This window comes from Hylobates moloch, unplaced genomic scaffold, assembly GCF_009828535.3.
Source record: "Hylobates moloch isolate HMO894 unplaced genomic scaffold, HMol_V3 SCAFFOLD_8, whole genome shotgun sequence".
Lineage (NCBI taxonomy): Eukaryota > Metazoa > Chordata > Mammalia > Primates > Hylobatidae > Hylobates > Hylobates moloch.
In genome coordinates, this window is record NW_026652283.1 from 81,158,962 (window position 1) to 81,179,917 (window position 20,956).

General features: G+C 47.3%; 2 protein-coding genes across 5 annotated transcripts in view; one reads left to right on the forward strand and one right to left on the reverse strand.

Moving 5' to 3' along the window:
• NME6 (NME/NM23 nucleoside diphosphate kinase 6) overlaps window positions 1-20,320 on the forward strand; it is a 43,886-nt gene extending 23,566 nt beyond the window's left edge. Inside the window, exon 6 of one of the 2 annotated variants that reach the window (XM_058442166.1) lies at window positions 17,225-20,320. In XM_058442166.1, the coding sequence (XP_058298149.1) occupies window positions 17,225-17,295 (71 nt within the window). In that variant the 3' untranslated portion in view covers window positions 17,296-20,320. Of the gene's footprint in view, window positions 1-16,920 lie in introns of both variants that reach the window. The other variant, XM_058442167.1, reaches the window with a different exon arrangement.
• ZNF589 (zinc finger protein 589) overlaps window positions 3,903-20,956 on the reverse strand; it is a 35,489-nt gene continuing 18,435 nt past the window's right edge. The window contains exons 3-4 of one of the 3 annotated variants that reach the window (XM_032161681.2): window positions 20,111-20,237; window positions 3,903-10,661 (exon numbers count right to left, since the gene is read on the reverse strand). In XM_032161681.2, coding sequence (XP_032017572.1) covers window positions 8,794-10,661; window positions 20,111-20,237 — 1,995 coding nt within the window. In that variant the 3' untranslated portion in view covers window positions 3,903-8,793. The remainder of the gene's footprint in view (window positions 10,662-20,110; window positions 20,238-20,956) is intronic. The other 2 variants (XM_032161682.2, XM_032161680.2) reach the window with 2 other exon arrangements.

A 20,956-nucleotide genomic window follows, 5' to 3' on the forward strand; every position in this document is an offset into this window, starting at 1 on the left:
ACTTTTTAAACGTGTCTTGGCTTTGCCATTCGATTTGATCTTTTAAAAGGAAAAGCTTACTTGAATAAGGTAGAGGAGAACTAAGGGAGGCTTTAGTAAGTGGTGTTTGTACAATTCTTTGTATTAAACCACAGATGCATGGTATGACACAACACCCAATGAGAATGAGGACACCTCCTACAACTGCAAGGGAAATAAAAATTGAGACCCTGATTCCTTTCCATTTACTGAACCACTTTCCTAGCCATACTGAAATGGGGTCATTGACTCCAGAATTCTTAGCTAATTCATTGGATAAAGCGGTAAGTCTCTGCAAGGAAGGCCTTTGTTATGCTCTCATCGGGGGCAGTGTTGTTTGGGATGAAGGTACAACATTGGGTTTTAATCATAACACAGACTCCACCTTTTTCGGCTAATAACGTGTCTAGAGCTATTCTGTTTTCCCAAGCCATTTGGCTAGTAGGCCCTAATTGGTCAGCTATTCCTTTGATAGCATCCCTGGTGTAATTAATAAACCACTGCTGGTTATAATAGATGTAATTTATCCAAGCTACATTTTTATTAATAGTTAGCCCTGGAAATATGGATTCAAATCCTGCAGCTCTTTGGTCTCGGGCTTTGAACCTGTCAGGAACTCCCCCTGGGACTCCAATGGCATCTATGTAAACTTGAGAGTCAAAAGACCCATAAGGGGCTTCTCATTTTTCGGTGTTGTGGTTTTTCTTTCTCTGGCTGATGAAATGCCAGGGTGAAAAGGATAGCCAATTGGATAAGAGCACAAGTGCCGCTCCAGTTACTTGGCAGTGTCCAGTAAGGGTCCACCGCAATACCACCATACATCCACTCGAGGATGACTAAGGGCAGACTGATGGGTAAGCTCTTGGAAGGGCTTAAGCTCACTGCATCCCATTAAGCTTCCAAGGAATGCCAAATTCTCCCCCTGTTGTGAGAGACATGAGGTGAAACTGACACTGGGAGATGGAAGCTGGATGGTCCTCAGGGGCTGACCCACTGGGTGCTGGACTTCAGGATATAGCAGAGAGAGTGCTTGGCATGATTTGTTGCCCCAGGCTGTGGAATCCTGGAAAAAAAGCTACCATACAGCCCATGCCTGGTCGATTGAAGGACCATCCTAGTGGAAAGGGGATAATCTGGGCCTCTGGTCTGCAGTGTGTATAAGCATAACAATTGCTTTTGTTTAATGTGCAGACAGAATATTGAATCCATTCTGGCCGGGCGCGGTGGCTCACGCTTGTAATCCCAGCACTTTGGGAGGCCGAGGCGGGCAGATCACGAGGTCAGGAGATCGAGACCACGGTGAAACCCCGTCTCTACTAAAAATACAAAAAAATTAGCCGGGCGTGGTGGCAGGTGCCTGTAGTCCCAGCTACTCGGAGAGGCTGAGGCAGGAGAATGGCGTGAACCCGGGAGGCGGAGCTTGCAGTGAGCCGAGATTGCGCCACTGCACTCCAGCCTGGGCGACAGAGCGAGACTCCGTCTCAAAAAAAAAAAAAAAAAGAATATTGAATCCATTCCAACCAGCCATTTACATCTTGATATCCTGTTTCAATTCTTAGGGTTTGTCTTAAATCTTTTACTTCTACAATATTTACTTTGGCATTGTTGTTAGGTAGAGTAGAAGGTTCAGATGGAGAAGAAGAAGGGGGTCAATAAAGCGTATTTTAAAGAAGTCTTATGGTCATATCCATTGACCTCTGCTCCTAATCCGTACAAGCATTTTAAAGGGGGCGCAGGGTTGTTGGAGGTAGGGGCATTAATAGAGATTGTTACTGGGTTACAGTGGTGAAGTTGACAATTAGAGGGGGTGATTCCTTTGGTAAGGCAGAGGCAAGATTTTAGGTCGGTACAGCTTTCTGGGGAGGTCCCGCCGTGTTCTCTGGTAGTTAGGATGACATCTGCCCATTGACATATCTCCCAACTTGGGGTGCCTTGGTACCCCCGCCATGAGCAAGGCACGGGGTCAGTGGCTTCTCTGAAGGGGCAGAGGTATTTTTCTGAAGTAGAGACATATCTTTGCCAGTATTCATCCTTTTGACAAGGCATGACAAGGCAAGCATCAAAGGTAATGATTTGGGGTGAGTCTGACCTAGTTACATTGATAACAAGGTCAGCAAGAGAATGAGGAGAGAAGAAAGGGGAATGGAATAGATAAAAGAGTGTTAAATGTTGCTTAACCTTAGGTTTGAGGGGGTTTTTTTCCCTTGGATAATGGCCCACGACTTCGGGGATGGCGGTGCTTTCTCGACTTGGGTGTGATGGGTCTATCTTTTCTTGCTGTTTGGACTGCAGTTTCAGTGGTTAGAAGCACTAGGCTGGCTCCTCAGGCTGGTGTCGAGGTACTGGAAACTCTAGGGGTGGTGCCTGTACTGGAAAATTGTGAGTTCTGAGGGAAGAGAAAGTGGAAGATAAACCAAGTATGTAGGAATGTTGGATTGCTTTGAGAGGTAGTTTGGATTCTTAGTAGGGTAATAAGAAGTCAGAAGACATTTGATTTATGGCAACCAAGTCTCTAGACTTGTTTGGCTCAGGGTATAAATTCCTGTACACATATAAACTTTGACTGTGCTATACATGGCTTGGGGTCTTCAATGAGTCCTCTAATGTAGGTGGAGATAGGACTTCCTTCATAAGAGGTTTGAATAACATTTCTCTGAGTTCCCTTTAGCGCCTACAGGGGAAACACTCCCGTAGCGTTATCTGATTTGCTAGGTTACTTTCTGGCTTATCTGATTTGCTAGGTTATTTTCTTGACTCTTGAAAGACAGGCTTTTTGGTGCGTGGGGACATGGACAATAGCTATGTTTTTCTTTTCTGGTAACTGAAGGTTATTTAACACTAACTCCTCATAAACAAGGCTTTAACTTTTACTATTAATTTAGTCTGAAGTTTTCTAAATGTATGAGCCACCGTAAAGGCGTATTTACAATTAGTATAGATGGTTCTTTCAGTTCCTGCAGGTACTTGAAAGCTTGACTAAGTGCAGACAGCTTATAAATTTGAATAGACTAATTATTAAACACTTTGATTTTCTCTAGGAACTTTTATTAATCACTGAACACTCGCTGCATTCTTTTTCCCTTAATCACTTTTGAAGGGGGTTTCTCTTAAGTTTGGCCGGACGTTTGTATGGTAATCAGTTAAATCTAAACATGTGTGCTTTCTTTTTGATTTGGATCTCTCGTTAAGAAACTTGCTAGGTTACGCGAATTATCAGTAGTTAATGTTAAACCATCCTTTTTAACAGAATAGCCTCATACTTATACACATGTAATTCTTTTCTGGTAGCACATTTTAATATAAGTGACTTTGGGCCGGGCGCGGTGGCTCACGCTTGTAATCCCAGCACTTTGGGAGGCCGAGGCGGGCAGATCACGAGGTCAGGAGATCGAGACCATCCTGGCTAACAGGGTGAAACCCCGTCTCTAGTAAAAAATACAAAAAAAATTAGCCGGGGGTGGTGGTGGGTGCCTGTAGTCCCAGCTACTGGGGAGGCTGAGGCAGGAGAATGGCGTGAACCTGGGAGGCAGAGCTTGCAGTGAGCCGAGATGGTGCCACTGCACTCCAGCCTGGGCGACACAGTGAGACTCCATCTCAAACAAACAAAAAAAAAGCGACTTTAAAGAATCAAAGTTCTTTTCTGGTGGATATTTTTACGTTTAACACTGGCCTGACCGCAATAAATGCTAGCGGATATATCAGCTGAAAGATTATTTACCACTTGCTCAGGAGACTTAGCTGCAGGGATGCCAAGCTGCTTGGAGCTGCGGCTGAGGCCCCATATTACTTGGCCTTAGCAAAAGTAGGCAGATATCCCATAATGTAGTCTGCTCGGGGCATAGGCTGGAGCCTGGCCCATGGGTCTTGCAGAGCCGCCGTCAATATGGTGCTGGGACCTTGGACCAGCCGGGGGGCAGAAGCATGGGCTTTGCCTGCTGCTGGGGCGTACTATGCGCGGGACGATGCAGACATGTTGCGGTGGATCCTTGATGTTACCAGCCCAGCAAAAGCGACCTGGTGAATTAGGAGCTTGGAGTTTTTTCGGGGACGGGGACTTAGGCTGGGCCTGAGGGGAAGAGTTGGGTGTATTAGGAGGGGGACTAGGGGTATTAGGTGGAGGATGGTCTAGGGGATCTCGTGTGCTGTTCTCTTTGCCAGGATCCCTTCTCTCACTGGTTCTACAGTAGGGGCAGGTGCATAAGGGAAAAGGGAAGACAGGTCTTTGCTTCCAACAAAGAGCATAGTCCAGTTCTTCTTGAGAAACTGGGCTTTTATTACTTACATGTTGAATTAAAAGTTGATATAGTATACCCTTAGTCGACCCAAACTTTGGACAGAAGATTGAGGGACTGAGGACAGGTCTTTGAGACCAAATAGAACAGCAATATTTTATCATTTATTCCTTTGTCTTATGTTTAGTTCTCTTGTTATCTTTCCAACCTTTTAGCATGAGACCTAAGGGGCTATCAGGTGGTATATCTTTGAGACCTGGGGGACTATCAGTGGTATATCTTTGTTGCTAACTTTATCTTTTTTTGCTTGTATTATTTACCATACTGGGTCCTGGCTAGGCTCAATCCCTCATATTAGGAATCTCTTGCCTAGCGGGGGCTTGCTGTGGCTCAACCCCTCATATTAGGGATCTCTTGCCTATTTGGGGGGGTTCCTTGTGGCTCAACCCTTCGTATTAGGGGTCTCTTGCCTGTCCTTCACTGGAAGCGTTGCTAAGGCTCAATTAGCCTATCCTTTAGCTCCACCTGCTGGAGATTCCTTGCACCCTTCTTTCACTGTCCGCTCTGGCTGCTTCCCTTGAGGGAATGTTCCAGGTCACTTTTAGCATTCATGGCGGGTCAGTATAAACCCCTGACAGGACCCCCAAAGGGCTGCCCTAAGCCATATGAGATGACCACTAACTGTAGATTGGTCTCACTCCGCACAGCAGTAGTGCTTGTTACCATTCATGCACTTTCAACCTCCAGAATGCCCCAACCCCCCCAAAACCACTAAAGAAGTAATTTGTTGCCCCTGCGACGTTTTCTACCTTGGTCTGTGCAGTTTACCTGGTCGCCGCAGTATTGCAAGTCTCTCTTCCCCGCGTTGCTTAGAGTCCAGGTTTATTCATCACAACAGGTGGGTCTCGATCTCCCATTCCTGAGGCCACCGCAACAGGGCAGTGGGAAATGTCTCCTCTGGGTAGGGTGACTGAAGACCCCTTCCTGAAGGAGAATGGGGATCCTGGACGAGCCCCCAGAATTGTTGGATATAAAATGCTCTAGGATTAAATGCTTGGTGCTATGAAGTAAAACCAGGACTCAGGCAAAAGTTTAATTTCTCTCAGCAAGGTAATTTACTTCTGCAGAACGGTGCCACTTGTGTCAGTCAAGATCACAAGAGCACAGAGAACAAAGGAGACCAGGGCATTTTTATCCTTAACGCAGTCCCTATCTCTGTGTCACTCCCCCATGGGCTGGTGTCAGACTGCACAATCTGAGCTGACCCAGTTGGCCACTTGTATATATGTTCCTAAATATAGAAGGGGAGGGGGACATGAGGTACAGAGGTGGAGTGTGAGACATGCAGTTTCGGGGGAACAACGAGTACAGGTAACCAAGGGAACAGATGTGAGTTGTTGATTAGAGCTGACGAGAATGGGGTAGGCTGTTTACGGTAACTAGGGGCAAGGAAGAACAAGAAAGTTGAATTTGAGAACAAGGATAAGGAAGTTAGCAGGCTAAACCCTTTGAAGAGAGACTCAGAAAGATTTATTGCAGCTTACAATCGCTTCCTGTGACTGCCTGGACCTGACAGTCCTCTTGCCGGACCATACCTGTGCAGTGTCTCGACAGTGCCTACATGGATTTTAATAGAAAACGAACACTTTTTTCTCCCCCTCATGTTTAAAGCAGATGTATGATCACTAATTTTTCCACTTGCATTTTTCTATGGGAGAAGTAACTTCGAGGTCTTGTGGAATGATGGTGTCCCACGTCCCACCCTTCCCCTGCCCAGCAACCCCTAAACACACACACATACACACCCTTTCTGTGGCTTTTAGCTCAGGCCATGGGAAAGGGGCAGCATTAGTGAGAGGTGACAACATGTTAGCAGCCCTCGCTCACTCTCAGCGCCTCCCTGGCCTCAGCGTCCGCTTTGGCCACGCTTGAGGAGCCCTTTAGCCACTGCACTGTGGGAGCCCCTCTCTGAGCTGTTCGAGGCTGGAGCCGGCTCCCTCGGCTGGCGGAGAGATGTGGAGGGAGAGGCGCGGGCGGGAACCAGGGCTACGCACGGTGCTCACAGGCCAGCATGAGTTCTGGGTGGGCACGGGCTCGGGGGCCCCCGCACTCGGAGTGGCCGGCTGGCACCGCAGGCCCCAGTCATTGAGGGGCTTAGCACCTGGACCAGCAGCTGCAGAGGGTGCACCGGGTCCCCCAGCACTGACAGCCTGCCCACGCCATGCTTGAATTCTCACCAGGCCTCAGCGGCCTCCCCATGGGGCAGGGCTAGGGACCTGCAGCCCGCCATGCCCAAGCCACCCCCCACCCCCATGGGCTCGCGCGCAGCCCGAGCCTCCCCAACAGGCGCTGCCCGTCCCATCGACCGCCCAAGGGCTGAGGTGTGCAGACATGTGGCATGGGACTGGCAGGCAGCTCCGCCCGCGGCCCCGGTGCCGGATCCACTAGGCGAAGCCAGCTGGGCTCCTGAGTTGGGTAGGGTCTTGGAGAACTTTTATGTCTAGCTGGAGGATTGTATATGCACCAATCAGCACTGTGTCTAGCTCGGGGTTTGTGGATGCACCAATCAGCACTCTGTATCTAACTAATCTGGAGGGGACTTGGAGAACTTTTATGTCTAGCTAGAGGATTGTAAATGCACCAATCAGTGCTCTGTGTCTAGCTCAAGGTTTGTAAATGCACCAATCAGTGCTCTGTGTCTAGCTAATCTAGTGGGGACTTGGAGAACTTGTGTGTCTAGCTAAAGGATTGTAAATGCACCAGTCAGCACTGTGTCTAGCTAATCTAGCAGGGACTTGGAAAAATTTTATGTCTAGCTAGAGGATTGTAAATGCACCAATCAGCACTCTGTGTCTAGCTCAGGGATTGTAAATGCACCAATCAGCACCCTGTCAAAACAGACCAATATACTCTCTGTAAAATGGACCAATGAGCAGGATGTGGGTGGGGCCAGATAAGCAGATAAAAGCAGGCTGCCTGAGCCAGCCACTTGGGTCCCCTTCCATGCTGTGGAAGCTTTGTTCTTTCACTCTTCACAATAAATCTTGCTGCTGCTCACTCTTTGGGTCCACACCGCCTTTAAGAGCTCTAACACTCACCGTGAAGGTCTGCAGCTTCACTCCTGAAGCCAGCGAGACCACGAACCCACCGGAAGGAACGAACAACTCCAGACGTGCCGCCTTTAAGAGCTCTAACACCGCTAAGGTCTGCAGCTTCACTCCTGAAGTGAGACCACGAACCCATCAGAAGGAAGAAACTCCGGACACGTCCGAACATCAGAAGGAAGAAACTCCGGACACGTCCGAACATCAGAAGGAACAAACTCCAGACACACCATCTTTAAGAATTGTAACACTCACCGCAAGGGTCCATGGCTTCATTCTTGAAGTCAGCAAGACCAAGAACCCACCGATTCCAGACACGTTAAGGTGGTAGGCCAGGCAGGGGGAAGATCCTACATTCCAGGTACCCCTAGCCCTTCCCCTAACCAGGCTAACCTTGGGGATTCCCTGGAGATCAACCGCTTCCAGTGAGAGGGAGTGGACAAAAGCCTCTGGACCAGCCATTCCTTCTCTCTCTCCAAGTCCTTCTTCCTCTCCAGCATCAAAACCAAGCCTAAGTATTTTGAGGTTACATGAACATCTCTCCCCTTCTTTTCTGTGGCAGTCTCTTAGCAAATAAAGGCACTGGGGCCTTAGTGGATAGCTCTTCAAGGTATGCTCATTGACACAGGGTATCAGGTAGGGCTAGCCCCAGGCCAAGGGAGTAAGGCAAACTGTCAGAACCTGGGCCATATGGGCCCTGGGAGTGTGAGGAGAGATAAATGGCTAAAGGCCCTAGCACCATTCCTGGACATAATTTAGCCACCCGAGCATGGCTAAAACACTGGGTACTGAGATTGGAGGATTTAAGAGAAGCTGTGTTTAAAAAACCCTTAAACCTGATGCGGCTAAACCTGATGCGGCATTGCTAGATCCCTGTCACTGAAGGCCAAGGTGACATGGCTATGTTTAAGTCCTGAGTCTGAAGAACTTTTAGAGTGTGGTTAAAGAATCTGGGATTTGGGACTGGAGGGTTAGGAAGGGGACCTGGTAAAGGAGTCCCTCAGATTGTAGGGCTGGAGACTGAACTCTGAGTAAAATCTAAAGGTGGGGTGGGAGAGGATACAGCAAAGCCTAGAGATGTAGAAAAAAATAAAGCAGGAGAGTGTCATGGAAGCCAATGGAAGAACACAGTTGCAGGAGGAAGTAGTCAGATGCAAAGACCATTCCTCCAAGGGGACGGTCACTTGACACCTCTGCTTTCAGAAGTTAGATCTCTGCCATCTTCACATCTAAAGGAATGTAAGGGGTCAGAAGACTGTCCCCGAAGCTCTTAGAACAAGAGTGGGGTGGGTGTACAGTGGATAGATTTGACTCCAAGTATCTCTTAAGGGGCCACTTCCAGCCAACACCTTACTCTCACTCCATGAAGGCTTCTCCCGAGTGTGTCCTCTGACATCTGACAAGTAATGATGTCCACGTACAGCTCTGTCCACATTACCTTACAAACAAGGCTTCTCCCTAAGCATTTCCGCTAGTGTGGCTGATGGCTGACTTGTTGCTAAAATCACATCCTCATTCCTTGCACCTCTAAAGCTTTTCCCCGAGTGTGTCTTCTGGTGTGTGATGAGCTGTGACTTCCTCCTAAAGCCTCGCCCGCACTCCGTGCATGCATAAGGCTTCTCCCCCGAGTGTATCCTCTGATGTAAGCTGAGAGTGGACTTGTGGCTAAAGTTTCGCCCACACTCGATGCACGCGTAAGGCTTCTCTCCTGTGTGTGTCCTCCAGTGTCTGTTGAGGAGTATCTTCCGGCCAAATCCCTGCCCACATTCTCCACACACATAAGGCTTCTCCCCTGAATGTGTCTGCTCGTGTGCGAGGAGAGTTGATTTATCACGAAAGCCTCGCCCACACTGGCAGCACACATAAGGTTTCTCCCTGGAGTGTGTACTCCAGTGGTAGCGGAGGGCTGACTGAGCTATAAAGCCTTGCCCACACTCTCCGCAGACATAAGGCTTTTCTCCTGTGTGTGTCCTCTGGTGTCTGATGAGTTGTGATTTCGTGATAAAGCCTCGCCCACACTCCATGCATGCATAAGGCTTCTCCCCAGAGTGTATCCTCTGATGTACACTAAGAGCGGACTTGAGGCTAAAGTTTCGCCCACACTCAAAGCACGTGTAAGGCTTCTCTCCCGTGTGTGTCCTCCAGTGTCCATTGAGGAATATCCTCCGGCTAAATCCCCGCCCACATTCCCCACACACATAAGGCTTCTCCCCTGAGTGTGTTCTCCGATGGGATTTGAGCGTCGACTTCTGGCTAAATCCATGCCCACACTCTTCACACACATGAGGTTTCACCTCTGAATGTGTCCACTGGTGTAGGAGGAGAGTTGATTTAGCACGAAAGCCTCGCCCACACTCTCTGCAAACAAAAGGCTTCTCATCTGAATGTATCCTCTGGTGTGTGTTGAGACATGATCTCCTTACAAAGCCTTGGCCACAATCTCTGCACACGTAAGGCTTACCCCCCGTGTGAATTATCTGGTGCTTAATGAGCTCTGACTTTTCACGAAAGCCTCGCCCACACACTGTGCACATAAATGACTTCTCCCTTGTGTGTGTCCTCTGATGTCTGATGAGGTATGGCTTGCAGCTAAAGCCTCGCCCACAATGGCTGCACACATAAGGTTTCTCCCCGGAGTGTGCACTCAGGTGGTTGCGGAGGACTGACTCAACTATAAAGCCTCGCCCACACTCTTCACAGACATAGGGCTTTTCTCCTGTGTGTGTCCTCTGCTGTATGATGAGCTGTGACTTCCTGCTAAAGCCTCGCCCACACTCCCTGCACACCTTTGACTGCCTTTTGTCTGAAGATTTTTCTGCTGTGACTGCCTTCTGTCTGAACAGGTTTGACTTCTGGTTAAAAGCTAGTGCACACTCTCCAAACCTGACTGCTCCAAACTCTGGAGTTTCTGCCCTCTTGGAAATTCTGTCTACTTCCTCAGAGCTTGCATTCTGGGCTGGACTGAACTGTATCTCAAATATTCTGTTGCCTCCCCAAGAGCTTATTGGTGATCTCTGGAACAGGCTAGAGAAACCCACTAAAGCCCCCCTCTCATTTGTACTCCAAAACAAGGGTCTGACGCCTCCTTCCACTCGTTGATCTTCTGCTTCAGACCCCCTGTGATTTTTATCAGAAGGACGTTGTGACTGTGGCTGATCCTCTGGGCAGGGATTTCCTGGGTGGAGTTGATTTCCTGCATGGAAACCTGGAATAGGATGATTGTGTAGCTCATCTTGGCTGAGGAACTGCTGACTGCCAAAGGCCAGAGGGCAAGAAGGGCAGGTATGGACTTCTGGCTTTGATTCTGCTGAAGAAAGAAAGTTTCCAGTCAGAAGAGTCACAGGACTCTTGTTTTATGATAAGACCTGGCCCATTAATAGTTCTCAATTATTAAAGTCTTTCTCCCCAAGATGTGCTATGCAGGACCTATGTTTTCATTCAACCTCTTCAAACTTTTGATTTGGAAATCATTTCAAATATACAGAAAAGTTGCAAGAATATGAATAATACAAAGGGCTGGGCACAGTGGCTCACGCCTGTAATCCCAGCACTTTGGGAGGCCAACCAAGGCGGGCGGATTGTCTGAGCTCGGGACTTCAAGACTAGCCTGGGCAACATGGTGAACGCCGTCACAAAAAAGTTCCTGATATTTCCCATGATTAGATTCAGATTATACACTGCACTCCATTTTTACATATTACATATTTTACTTTAATCCAAAAAAACCCACAGCCGAATCTACTCTATATATTATCGCAACAGAGAATCTTCCAAGTAGGCATCCGAGACATCCTCAGCGCTGTAAATATCTACAATTATACTAAAATTATCCTCTACCATAATCACATAATGCCACAAGCATGTTTCCACTGAGAGAACAGTCTTTATGACCTATACAGGAATGCTCTTTGTGACTTTTCCTTTGAGAAGAAAGGATGGATTGAGATAGGAGTCACTTAATCTCGATGTCCCCCAATGTAGAATGCAGTACAGAATAGTATTGAAGAATGTGCATAGGAAGCCTTCATTTGAGTTTCCCCACTCATAAGTAAATATTTACTAGAGGAAGATTACATGCCAGGTTCTACCGGAAGTGAGGGATTCATCAGTGGAGAAGACAGGCACAACTGACTTAAAGAAGGCTGGCTCTTGGTCCTTCAATCCAAGATCTGTTCTTCCCTGTTTTCCACAAGTCAGCAAATACAGTGTTACCATTTAGCTGCACTTTCCTAAGAAATGTCAAAATTAAATTGCAACTGTTTCTAACCAGCTGAAGATAACAAACAACCATGAACTTTTTGTAATCCAGGAGGTCAGACCCTTTATCAGCCTAACTGAAGACCCTTGCCTAACTAATAAATAGGAGAATTTTTTTTTTTTTTTTGAGACGGAGTCTCAGTCTGTCACCAGGCTGGAGTGCAGTGGCGTGATCTTGGCTCACTGCAACCTCTGCCTCCCGGGTTCAAGTGATTCTCCTGTCTCAGGCTCCCGAGTAGCTGGGACTACAGGCGCCCATCACTCCACCCAGCTAATTTTTGTGTTTTTAGTAGAGACGGGGTTTCACCATGTTGGGCAGGATGGTCTCAATCTCTTGACCTCGTGATCCGCCCGCCTTGGCCTCTCAAAGTGCTGGGATTACAGGCGTGAGCCACGGCGCCTGGCCCCATTTGACTTTAGTCACCCACTCCCACCACCACATTCTTCGGTTCCTGATTCTAGGGCAGCACTCTATGGCTCCAGGGCTTCATTTCTTCTGGATGGATGGGGGTCCTGGTTTCAGTAGCTCCTCTGGAGCAGCATAGCTTAGCTAGTCCTCATCCCTCTTCCTGTCCTGAGAGAGTTGGAGCAGTTGGGCTGCGCGTCTGGGAATCTGATGATCAGGATGTCTGGATGGCAGCTTTGCAAGCCTAGAGTAATCAAAGCCTGGAACACTCCTGGCCCTAGATGTAGTTCAAAGGCCAAAGTTGGTTAGCTTTCCCAGGAGGTATTGCATCTATGTCAGGGGGCTTAATTCTTACTGGCTTCTTTTCTTCAAAGGCCTAGTCAAAGTAGCAAGGATCTCATTATTTATAGAACATAGACCTTTAAAAAGTTCAGAGTTATTTGTGGTGTATTTAGAGTATTTAGGAACACATATTTTGGCATCCTGAACCCTGTCTTGTCTTTTCTTACTCTATGACTGTGGACACAAAGTTACTAATCCTTCTAAACTTCAATTTCCCGATCTATGAAATAATATCAGCATTAAATTTGGTCTTTATGTAAAGCCCTACAGAGCACAAAGCACAATACTGGGCCCATAGTGAGTGATATTTATTATGGGGTCTATTATTATTATTAAGGATAATAATAATAATATAACTTAGAATCCAAATTCAGGTAATAAAGACCATCAGAACTTAATACAAGTGAATAAATAAATAAAAATTTTGAGTTTATTTAATCGTCAGGCATGGGAATGAATAGTAAAGAAACTTTACTGAATAGTTCACAGGGAGAACTACTAAATAGCAGGAAGGCAGTTTTATGGCATTTGTGCTAATTAAATATGGAAGACCAGGACTCTGCATAGGATGGAATGAATCCATGGGTCTATACATGTTTGGTTAAAACAATTCTTCTGGCCAGCACAGTGGCTCACACTTGTAATCCCAGCACTTTGGGAGAACAATGAGGGCGGGATCACCTGAGATGAGGAGTTCAAAACCAGCCTGGCCAACATGGTGAAACCCCGTCTCTACTAAAAATACAAAAATTAGTCGGTCATGGTGGCGCACGCCTGTAATCCCAGCTACTCAGGAGGCTGAGGCAGGAGAATTGCTTCAATTCCAGGAGGTGGAGGTTGCAGTGAGCCGAGATCCCACTGTGTCCGGAATTGGTGGGTTCTTGGTCTCACTGACTTCAAGAATGAAGCCGCGGACCCTCGCGGTGAGTGTTACAGCTCTTAAGGTGGCCCGTCTGGAGTTGTTTGTTCCTTCTGATGTTCGGATGTGTTTGGAGTTTCTTCTTTCTGGTGGGTTTGTGGTCTCGCTAGCTCAGGAGTGAAGCTGCAGACCTTCATGGTGAGTGTTACAGCTCTTAAGGCGGCACGTCTGGAGCTGTTCATTCCTCCCGGTGGACTCATGGTCTCACTGACTTCAGGAGTGAAGCTGCAGACCTTCGTGCTGAGTGTTACAGCTCATAAAAGCGGTGTGGACCCAAAGAGTGAGCAGTAGATTTATTGCAAAAAGATTTATTGCAAAAAGCGAAAGAACAAAGCTTCCACAGTGTGGAAGGGGACCCGAGCCAGTTGCCACTGTTGGCTCGGGCAGCCTGCTTTTATTCTCTTATCGGGCCCCACCCAGGTCCTGCTGATTGGTAGAGCCCAGTGGTCTGTTTTGACAGGGCGCTGATTGGTGCGTTTACAATCCCTGAGCTAGACACAAAGGTTCTCCACGTCCCCACTAGATTAACTAGATACAGAGTGTCAACACAAAGGTTCTCCAAGGCCCCACCAGAGTAGCTACAGTGTGTCAATTGGTGCATTCACAGACCCTGAGCTAGACACAGGGTGCTGATTGGTGTGTTTACAAACGTTGAGCTAGATACAGAGTGCCGATTGGTGTATTTACAATCCCTGAGCCAGACATAAAGGTTCTCCACGTCTCCACCAGACTCAGGAGCCCAGCTGGCTTCACCCAGTGGATCCTGCACTGGGGCTGCAGGTGGAGCTGCCTGCCAGTCCCGCGCCGTGCGCTCGCACTCGTCAGCCCTTGGGTGGTCGATGGCACTGGGTGCCCCGTGGAGCAGGGGGTGGCGCTGTCGGGAAGGCTGGGCTGCACAGGAGCCTATGGAGGGGGTGGGAGGCTCAGGCATGGTGGGCTGCAGGTCCCGAACCCTGCCCCACGGGAAGGCAGCTAAGGCCCGGTGAGAAATCGAGGGCAGTGCCAGTGGGCTGCCACTGCTGGGGGACCCAGTACACCCTCCACAGCCGCTGGCCTGGGTGCTAAGCCCCTCATTGCCCGGGGCCGGCAGGGCCGGCCGGCTGCTCCAAGTGTGGGGCCCGCCAAGCCCACGCCCACCCGGAACTCCAGCTGGCCCGCAAGTGCCGCGGGCAGCCCGAGTTCCTGCTCACACCTTTCCCTCCACACCTCCCTGCAAGCTGAGGGAGCCGGCTCTGGCCTTGGCCAGCCCAGAAAGGAGCTGTCACAGTGCAGCGGTGGGCTGAAGGGCTCCTCAAGTGCCGCCAAAGTGGGAGCCCAGGCAGAGGAGGCGTCCAGAGCGAGCAAGGGCTGTGAGGACTGCCAGCACGCTGTCACCTCTCACCACCATTGCACTCCAGCTTGGGCCACAAGAGTGAAACTGTCTCAAAAAAAAAAAAAGGCCGGGTGCAGTGGCTCATGCCTGTAATCCCAGCACTTTGGGAGGCCAAGGTGGGTGGATCACATAAGGTCAGGAGTTCAAGACCAGCCTGGCGAATATGGCGAAACCTCATCTCTACTAAAGATACAAAAATTAGCAGGGCATGGTGGCGGGCGCTTGTAATCCCAGCTACTCGGGAGGCTGAGGCAGGACAATCACTTGAACCCGGGAGGCGGAGGTTGCAGTGAGCCTGGATCACGCCATCGCACTCCAGCCTGGGTGACAGAACAAGACTCTGTCTCAAAAAAATTTAAAATAAATAAATAAGTAATAAAGCCACCTGGACCCCCATCCATCCAAAAGAAACTAAGCCCTGGAGCCACAGAGTTCTGCCCTAGAAGCAGGAACAGAAGAATGGAATGGGAGTGGATGACTAAAGCCAATTCTTTCTTATTTTATTATTTTATTTTATTTTATTTTATTTATTTTATTTTATTTTATTTTTTTGAGATAGAGTCTCTGTTGCCCAGGCTGCAGTGCAGTGGCGTGATCCTGGCTCACTGCAACCTCTGCTTCCCAGGTTCAAGCAATTCTTTTGCCTCAGCCTCCCAAGTAGCTGGGACTACAGGCGTGTGCCACCATGCCCAGCTAATTTTTGTATTTTTAGTAGCGACGGGGTTTCACCATGTTGCCCAGGCTGGTCTCGAACTCCTGAGCTCAGGCAATCCACCCGCCTCAGCCTCCCAAAGAGCAAGGATTGCAGGTGTGAGCCACCGCGCCCAGCCTTTTTATTATTTTTTTTTAGACAGAGTCTTGCTCTGTCACCCAGGCTGGAGTGCAGTGGTATGATCTCGACTCACTGCAACTTCCGCCTCCCAAGTTCAAGTGATTCTCCTGCCTCAGACTCCTGAGTAGCTGGGATTACAGGCACGTGCCATCTTGCCCAGCTAATTTTTGTATTTTTAGTAGAGACAGGGTTTCACCATGTTGGTCATACTGGTCTCGAACTCCTGACCTCATGATCCGCCCGCCTTGGCCTCCCAATGTGCTGGGGTACAAGTGTTAGCCACCGTGCCCAGCCTCTTCCTTCTTTATTCTACAATTTTAATAAACAAGACCCTTCAACTTAAAAAAAAGAAAGTCCATAATGTTCAGAGTAAAAGCCAAGCTGCTTAGAGGGCTTTGACTCAACCTATTCTCCAGCCTTCATTTGCTCCATCTGAGCCACACTGTCCTCCCCTCCTGATGACGTACACTGGCTGGTTTCTATGTCTACAGCACCCTTCTCCCATACATACCACTGGTATATTCTAAGAATGCAGAACTAGACCCAGCGTTTAATAGTCAATAAATACTTTTGAGTAAATGAGTGATAGGAGCCAAGTTAATTAAAAAAGGACTAGAGGGTTAGGCAGAAGATGTTCTCTAATACTGTCAGAACAAAAGCCTCCTTTTTATAACCTATATTTCGTAATATCTCACTTACTCTCCTGAAACAAAATTCATATTTAATTAAATGTACTCATAACGTTTTGTGTTTTTTTTCTCTCCAAGATGGAGTCTTGCTCTGTCGCCCAGGCTGGAGTGCAGTGGCGCAATCTCGGCTCACTGCAACCTCCGCCTCCCAGGTTCAAGCGATTCTCCTCCTTCAGCCTCCTGCATAGCTGGGACTACAGGTGCACATCACCATGCCCGGCTGTTTTTTTTTTTTTTTTTGTATTTTTAGTAGAGGCGAGGTTACACCATGTTGGCCAGGCTTGTCTTGAACTCCTGACTTCGTGATCCGCCTGCCTTGGCCTCCCAAAGTGCTAGGATTACAGGCATGAGCCACCGCACCCAGCTGCAGAATGTTTTAATAATGTAATGCCCTATCTGAAACATAAAAAAGAAAGGAGCCAGGTGTGGCGGCTCATGCCTATAATCCCAACACTTTGGGAGGCCGAGGCAGGCGGATCATCTGAGGTCAGTAGTTTGAGACCAGCCTGACCAGCATGGTGAAACCCTGTCTCCACTAAAAATACAAAAATTTGCCGGGTGTGGTGGCACGTGCCTGTAATCCCAGCTACTCAGGAGGCTGGGGCAGGAGAATCATTTGAACCAGGGAGGCAGAGGTTGTGGTGAGCCGAGATTGCACCACTGCACTCCAGCCTGGGCAACAAGAGCAAAACTCCATCTCGAAAAAAAAAAAAAAAAAATATTCATTTCAATATGTAATCTCTTGACAGGGCTACATTATGAGACATACCAGAGCAATCAAGTGCTTACAGGAAGATCATTGTGGACATGATAGCTACAAATGCAGACACACATGGATGTGCCTTATTGATGACTATGTGTGTTCTAGTGGTGACAGACCTAAGTGTGCTATGCAAGCGGTTACTCAAACACCACAACCAGCACTGCCATGAGTGATGTATTTTTTTTTCATATTGGTGAACACCTCTTGGTAAAACTCAAAACTATTTTCTCTTGATTTACAATCTACCATGCAAAAATTATGATATTATCTAAAATACATTTATATTCTAGATTCAGAACATTACAAACAGATCCATGGGCTACACGGGAAAATAAAGGAGAGAGAGAAGAAATTGATATAAATTAAGAGAATTTTTTAGAAGATGGAATGTGTGGATCTCATCTGAATACCGATTCAAATTTGCAAAAAAACTTTAGAGATGATCAGGTAAATTTGAACATGGACTAGGTGTTGGATGATACTGAAGCACTACTGATAACTTTGTGAGTTCTGATCATGATACTGTGGTTATATAAGAAAATGTGAAGCCGGGCGCAGTGGCTCATGCCTGTAATCCCAGCACTTTGGAAGACCGAGGCGGGCGGATCACCTGAGGTCAGGAGTTCGAGACCAGCCTGGCCAACATGGTGAAACCCCGTTTCTACTAAAAATACAAAAAATTAGCCATCTGTGGTGGTGCGCACCTGTAATCCCGGCTACTCGGGAGGCTGAGGCAGGAGAATCGCTTGAATCCGGAGGGTAAAAGTTGCAGTGAGCCAAGATCGCACCACTGCACTCCAGCTTGGGCAACAAGAGTGAAACTCCATCTCAAAAAAAATAAAATAAAATGTCTTTATTTATTGGAGTTGCACTGTGATATAACAGGAGTGGTATGTCATGATATTTGAGATTTGCTTTAAATAATTCAGCAATAAGAGAAAAAAGTGATGTAGAGAGAAAGGGAAAGATGGATCAAGGACGAAAACAGTTTAACACCTGAAATGGATCCAGTGAGATCCAAAGTTTCAGGGTCAAGATTAATTTGAATCAGATTATTTTAAGGCAATTTTAACATATTCTTTAGAATCAACAAAATGTATGAGCATAGAGACAGAGAGTAACAAGAACCAGATGAAACAAGACCAAATCAGATTGGCCAATTGAAAGCTAACTTAAATGGATGAATCTACACTGAAATAGAAATAGACAACTAGGATTGAAATGAGGCCAATTCAAATTAGATTAAAGCAGTGCAAAATAGGTCTAAGCAGATGCAAAGAGAACAAATCAGAACTATTTAATTCATAGCTTTGCCAGATGAAGACAAACCTTGAGAAAGATGCTGAGAGAAATGTGAGGAACTTTGAAAATCTGACTCTCATCAAGAACTCAGGAATATCCAGAATAATTTTGTATTTGCTAACCTAGTAATCAGTTTTAGTTTTTAAATAAGTGGATAAAAACATGATGTATGATATCCAGTGTTGCCGGAAGTCAGGGACCCCAAACGGAGGGACCGGCTGAAGCCATGGCAGAAGAACGTGGATTGTGAAGATTTTATGGACATTTATTAGTTCCCCAAATTAATACTTTTGTAATTTCTTATGCCTGTCTTTACTGCAATCTCTAAAGATAAATTGTGAAGATTTCATGGACACTTACCACTTCCCCAATCAATACCCTTGTGATTTCCTATGCCTGTCTTTACTTTCATCTCTTAATCCTGTCAGCTGAGGAGGATGTACATCGTTCCAGGACCCTGTAATAATTGCGTTAACTACAAAAATTGTACAGCATGTGTGTTTGAGCAATATGAAATGTGGGCACCCTGAAAAAAGAACAGGATAACAGCAATTGTTCAGGGAATAAGAGAGATAACCTTAAACTCTGACCGCCGGTGAACCAGGCAGAACAGAGCCGTATTTCTCTTCTTTAAAAAGCAGATGGGAGAAACATCGCTGAATTCCTTTTCTCAGCATGGAATGTCCCTGAGAAAGAGAATGCGCACCCAGGGGTAGGTCTCTGAACTGGCCCCCCCGGGGCATACCTGTCTCTTATGGTCGAGATTGCAGAGGTGAAATAAACTCCAATCTCCCATGGCGCTCCCAGGCTTATTAGGAAGAGGAAATTCCCACCTAATAAATTTTGGTTAGACCAGTTGATCTCAAAACGCTGTCTCCTGATAAGATGTTATCAATGACAGTGGTGCCCAAAACTTCATTAGCAATTTTAATTTCCGCTCGGTCCTGTGGTCCTGTGATCTCGCCCTGCCTCCACTTGCCTTGTGATATTCTATTACCCTGTTAAGCACTTGATGTCTGTCACCCACACCTATTCGTATACTCCCTCCCCATTTGAAACTCCCTAATAAAAACTTGATGGTTTTTGTGGCTTGTGGGGCATCACGGATCCTACCAATGTGTGATGTCTCCCCCAGACACCCAGCTTTAAAATTTCTCTCTTTTGTACTCTGTCCTTTTATTTCTCAAGCCAGCCGACACTTAGGAAAATAAAAAGAACCTAGGTGATTGTCGGGGCAGATTCCCCGATAATCCAGTAATCTATAAAACATCAAACTGACAGACTTATACCTTAAATGTTAAACATTTCCAACTTCTAGGTCATAGAAGGCATCTCTTACTATTCTCCTCCTTGTTCTCTGTACTCCAACCACCTTGGCCTCCTTGTTTTTCCTCCAAAGGACTAGATATGCTCCTGCCTCCAGGGCCTTGGCACTGCTTTCCCCTTGTCTGGAGCAGTTTCCCACCTGACCCACATATCCAACCCCCTCACCTCCTTCAAACCTTTGCTCAAATGTACTTCCTCATAGAGGCCTACCTTGATCACGCAATTTAAAAGTTCAGCCAGTTGCCTCCACACCCGGCACTTCAGATCTCCCTTAATCTGCTCTACTTATATTTATATATCTTATACATATATATTTTTTTAGCTATGTAGCACTTATTATCCTTTGACATATATAATTTACCTATATATGCTGCTTATTGTATGTTGTCAGTCTACCTATACTAGAATATAATAAGCTCCACGAGAGAAGAAATGCTTTATTATTCTATTCACTGATATGTTCTAAGAGATTAAAACATTGGCTGGCACACTGAATATGGTCAGTAAATACTTGAACGGAAAAATGAAAGAAGAGAACATGTCCTTACCCAACAAGACCAGATTCCTGAGATTTTCCAGCATTACTTCTTTGTATAGGTTCCTCTGCTCAAGGCTCAGTCTCTTCCACTCTGCCTCAGTGAAAAGCACAGCCACATCCTCGAAAGTCACTGGTCCCTAAATCAACCAATAAATTCATACTAATCAAGTCACCATTAAGATTCACAGGGAGGGCCTTCCTTCTTTTCTCTCTCTTTCTTTCTTTCTTTCTTTCTTTCTTTCTTTCTTTCTTTCTTTCTTTCTTTCTTTCTTCTTTCTTTCTTTCTCTTTCTCTTTCTTTCTTTCTCTTTCTCTCTTTCTTTCTTTTCTTTCTTTCTTTCCTTCTTTCCTTCTTTCCTCTTTTCTTTTCTTTTTCTTTTCTTTTCTTCCGTCTGTGGCCCAGGCTGCAGTATAGTCGGCTCGCTGCAGACTCCCTGCCTCCGGCTCCCGAGATTCTCCTGCCCCGGCCTGCGGGCTGCTTGGGATTGCCGGCGCGCGCCACCACCCCTGCCTGGTTTTTCTCCTTTGGCTGGAGGCGCGGTTTCGCCATGTTGGCCACGCTGGTCTCCAGCTCCTGACCTCGAGTGGTCTGCCTGCCTCGGCCTCCCGAGGTGCTGGGACTGCAGACAGAGTCTCGCTCACTCAGTGCTCGGTGTTGCCCGGGCTGGAGTGCAGTGGCGTGGTCTTGGCTCGCTGCTGCCTCCGCCTCCCAGCCGCCTGCCTTGGCCTCCCAGGGTGCTGGGATTGCAGCCTCTGTCCGGCCGCCGCCCCGTCTGGGACGTGGGGAGCGTCTCTGCCTAGCCGCCCATCGTCTGGGATGTGAGGAGCGCCTCTGCCCATCCGCCCCGTCTGGGAAG